The sequence below is a fragment of the Papilio polytes genome, unplaced genomic scaffold (genome assembly GCF_000836215.1).
Source record: "Papilio polytes unplaced genomic scaffold, Ppol_1.0 DF823923.1, whole genome shotgun sequence".
NCBI classification, from domain to species: Eukaryota; Metazoa; Arthropoda; class Insecta; order Lepidoptera; family Papilionidae; genus Papilio; species Papilio polytes.
Genome location: NW_013525281.1, coordinates 5,539,647 through 5,542,858, shown reverse-complemented (window position 1 = coordinate 5,542,858; position 3,212 = coordinate 5,539,647). Strand labels below are relative to the sequence as shown.

General features: G+C 36.0%; 1 protein-coding gene across 1 annotated transcript in view; it reads left to right on the top strand.

The window, feature by feature from the left end:
* Positions 1-3,212, top strand: part of LOC106102134 — a 13,607-nt gene that overhangs the window by 4,835 nt on the left and 5,560 nt on the right. Inside the window, exons 8-11 of the mRNA XM_013281544.1 lie at positions 183-314; positions 1,278-1,414; positions 1,707-1,733; positions 2,401-2,565. Of these exons, the coding sequence (XP_013136998.1) occupies positions 183-314; positions 1,278-1,414; positions 1,707-1,733; positions 2,401-2,565 (461 nt within the window). The remainder of the gene's footprint in view (positions 1-182; positions 315-1,277; positions 1,415-1,706; positions 1,734-2,400; positions 2,566-3,212) is intronic.

Here is a 3,212-nt window from a genome sequence, read left to right as displayed (position 1 = left end):
ACGTACGCACCAAAGAAATTAAAAAATGTATTCAGAGCCATATGTGACATTTCAATTGGAACAATTTTCACATAATCTTATCACGTACGTTCAAATATTATAAAGAGTAAATCTATTGTTTGTGTTAGATAAATCAAGAACCGTTTGATAGGTTATAACAAAAATCTTTACGTTATTTGCAGGTTTTACCGGAACAGATTTTAATAATCGAGCAACAAATTCGCATGCATGTTCAGTTGGCGACATCAAACTTTCTGCAGCTATTCACACATCCCACTTACTGGTCGTATGCTCCTAAATACAAAGAATACTTGGTAAGTTTGTAATGCGATATATTCATCTGGCCCGTTGGGCAAAAATCTCGAAATATATCAAGATGTTTTCTGTTGTGTGATATTTTTAGGGAAAAAAGGCCTAACTATACTTAAGTAAGAGAATTGTCCTGACAAGTTGTTTACTAATTTTAATATAATTTACCAAATTTCTAAATCAATTGATCACCTAAGAAATTAATATTAACTAGCTGTTACACATTACACAGTCCGCACGGAAAACATTTAGGACCTGTCCCACCACTGGCTGATAGAATCTCAGATAGCTTAAAAATGACGTCATTGTCAGATAAGGTAACAAAATTCGATATTACCATCATATATTTTACATGTTGAATTTTTATCAGACAATTTATAATTTGGTAAGACAGGTCCTAAGCAGCCTATTTATATTTAGTTCTTCCAGACTATGTTCTACTTTTATGCTGAATTTCAGCAAGATCCATTAAGACGGTCATCTAAACTTTCGCATGTATGATAATAGTAACGATTATTTAGTTTATAACCAAAGGTGGAGCTTATTATAATTTTGTAATTTTTTTTTTCTTTTTAAAGTGTATTTTTTTTATTTCTGTATAGGTATGTAATGAATACGGCCGGTTACCCTAATAATTAAGCTACATGTTACTTGAGTGCGAAGGAGCCAGCTGAAAATGAGCACAGGAACTGCTTAGTCCCTCCTGCATACGCTCTGGCTACCTTTTGCCACGATTGTGTTTTCTTTAGAATAAGTCCTTTTATGTAATTTCTATTTTGTGGCAATAAAGACATATTTATTCATTCATTCATTCAATATATTTTATTACATGTCAATACAAGGACACAAGACGGCACTAAATTTGACAACTTATAGTACCTTTCATAGAAAGTATCGGTGAATTGTTTTTGTTCAGTTTGCCTTGTTATTTCATTAGTAACATTGTTATTTCATATAATTTTGAACAGGAAACATTAAACAATGTGGCCACTGCCAACCCCAAGTCAGTAGTGAATGTGTGCAACTTGAAGCCGGCCGTGGAGCTCGTCTGCAGCTGGGAGAACACCGTCTCCGAAGTCACCCCGGAGAACACTGCCATGGTCGAGTGAGTAATCTCTAATAAGAAATTACCGTTTTGTAAACAAATTTCACTTTTATAGAAGACTAACTTTCGCCCGCGACTCCGTCCGCGTGGAATTAAATGAAAACAAAAGTAAGTAGCCTATGTGTTCCTTCAGTCTGTCCTCTACGTCTGTACCAGATTTTATTAGAATCCGGTGAGCCGTTTAGGCTACAAACCATAACAAACGTTAATCCATCTAAACTTTCGCATTTATAGTATTAGTATGATATTTAATTTCGTAGCATGAAAAGCACTAAATATTTTTTTATTTCAGACATATCAAAAAAGAAGTTCAAAGAAGGTGAGTAAAAATCAATTATCTATTACGATTTTCATGTTTATGAGTGTACTAGCTATCGCCCGCGACTGTTCGCGTGGCATTAAAAAAAAATATGTGTTCTTCCAGAATATCATCTACATATTTGTCAAATTTCATCAAGATCTGTTCATCTGTTTAGGCTAGAAATTCTAAGAAACATCCATCCATTTAAACTTTCGCATTTCCTATTAGAAATTGTCTCTGTTTTATAGAGAAAGAATGGGATAGCATTATTGCAATGAAGGTTACGACGTTTTTGTTTAAGACTAGCTGTCGCCCGTGACTTCTTCCACGCAGTATTAAGATTAAAAAATAGCCTATAATATGCCCGTCTATGTCAGCTACCCTTAGGCGAAAGAGCGATCCAAATTGGCCCAGCCGTTTCCCGATTACATCCCGGATCCCGGAACAAACGCGGCTTGCGGATAGACAGACAAACAGACAATAAAATTTTAAATGCATGCAATCATCATCTTTCCGAAGTCTGTAATTTTTGTTTTGATATTACATACACTCCAATTTTATTTTATGTATAGATAGAGGAGATTTTCTGTTATTTTTATAGTTCTAATCTGTGTAAGTCGGATTCTTACCTGGTTGATAAATCAGTGAAATAATGAAGTGTCTATATGTAGTATTTGTATTCCAGTCGTAACCGCAGCGCGGCGTGTTCGCTGCACGTGGGCGACTTCCACGACACGCTGAAGGACGTGGTGGCCAACAGCTGCGTCTTCCTCTACCCGCACCTGCTGCCGCCCATGATGTACCGCCCCGACTCCCTCAAGAGGTCCAAGTTCCTGCCGCCGGAAGATAGGTACTTTATCTATATTATTATGATAAAACGTAAACACACACTTCTTTGTTGTGTAAGATGTCAGTAATTACAGCATATTTTTGAATAATTCTATTTTGGATAAAAACCCTAATGTGGGAAAGAGACCATAAGTTGCTGCCAACATCAAGGAAGCAAGGTTGCCATGCTTTGTCATCATATCATGTCATTTTGACACTTGAAATTAATAATTTGACAAATGTAAACAATATAATAAAGTTTTTATAATTTCATGCGGATGAAGCGGCATGGGAACAGCTAGTTTCTTATACAGGGTGGTTTTACCGAATAAACAACCCTGTCTATTGTTATGACAATCGGGCAATATTAGAACATAGGCATAGATGTCCCGTCCCTATCTGACATCTATCTTTGTCATTCAGACTTACTGGAGTAACGCGTCTTACTGGCGAAATCCGTAGCTCTGAGTGTTTAAATTAATTTACCTTGATACAATTTATAAATAATAAATCTATGGACTTTTTTGTACTTCTTACGGAATTAAGTATTACTTTGTGGGAGTGGTGTCATCTATCGTGCTCTTCCTTCTCGCTCTCTGTGCTTTAGCGCCTTATTCATCTGTCAGATTGTAACCATCGCTTACTACTAAGTATTTAAGCTACTTTCCA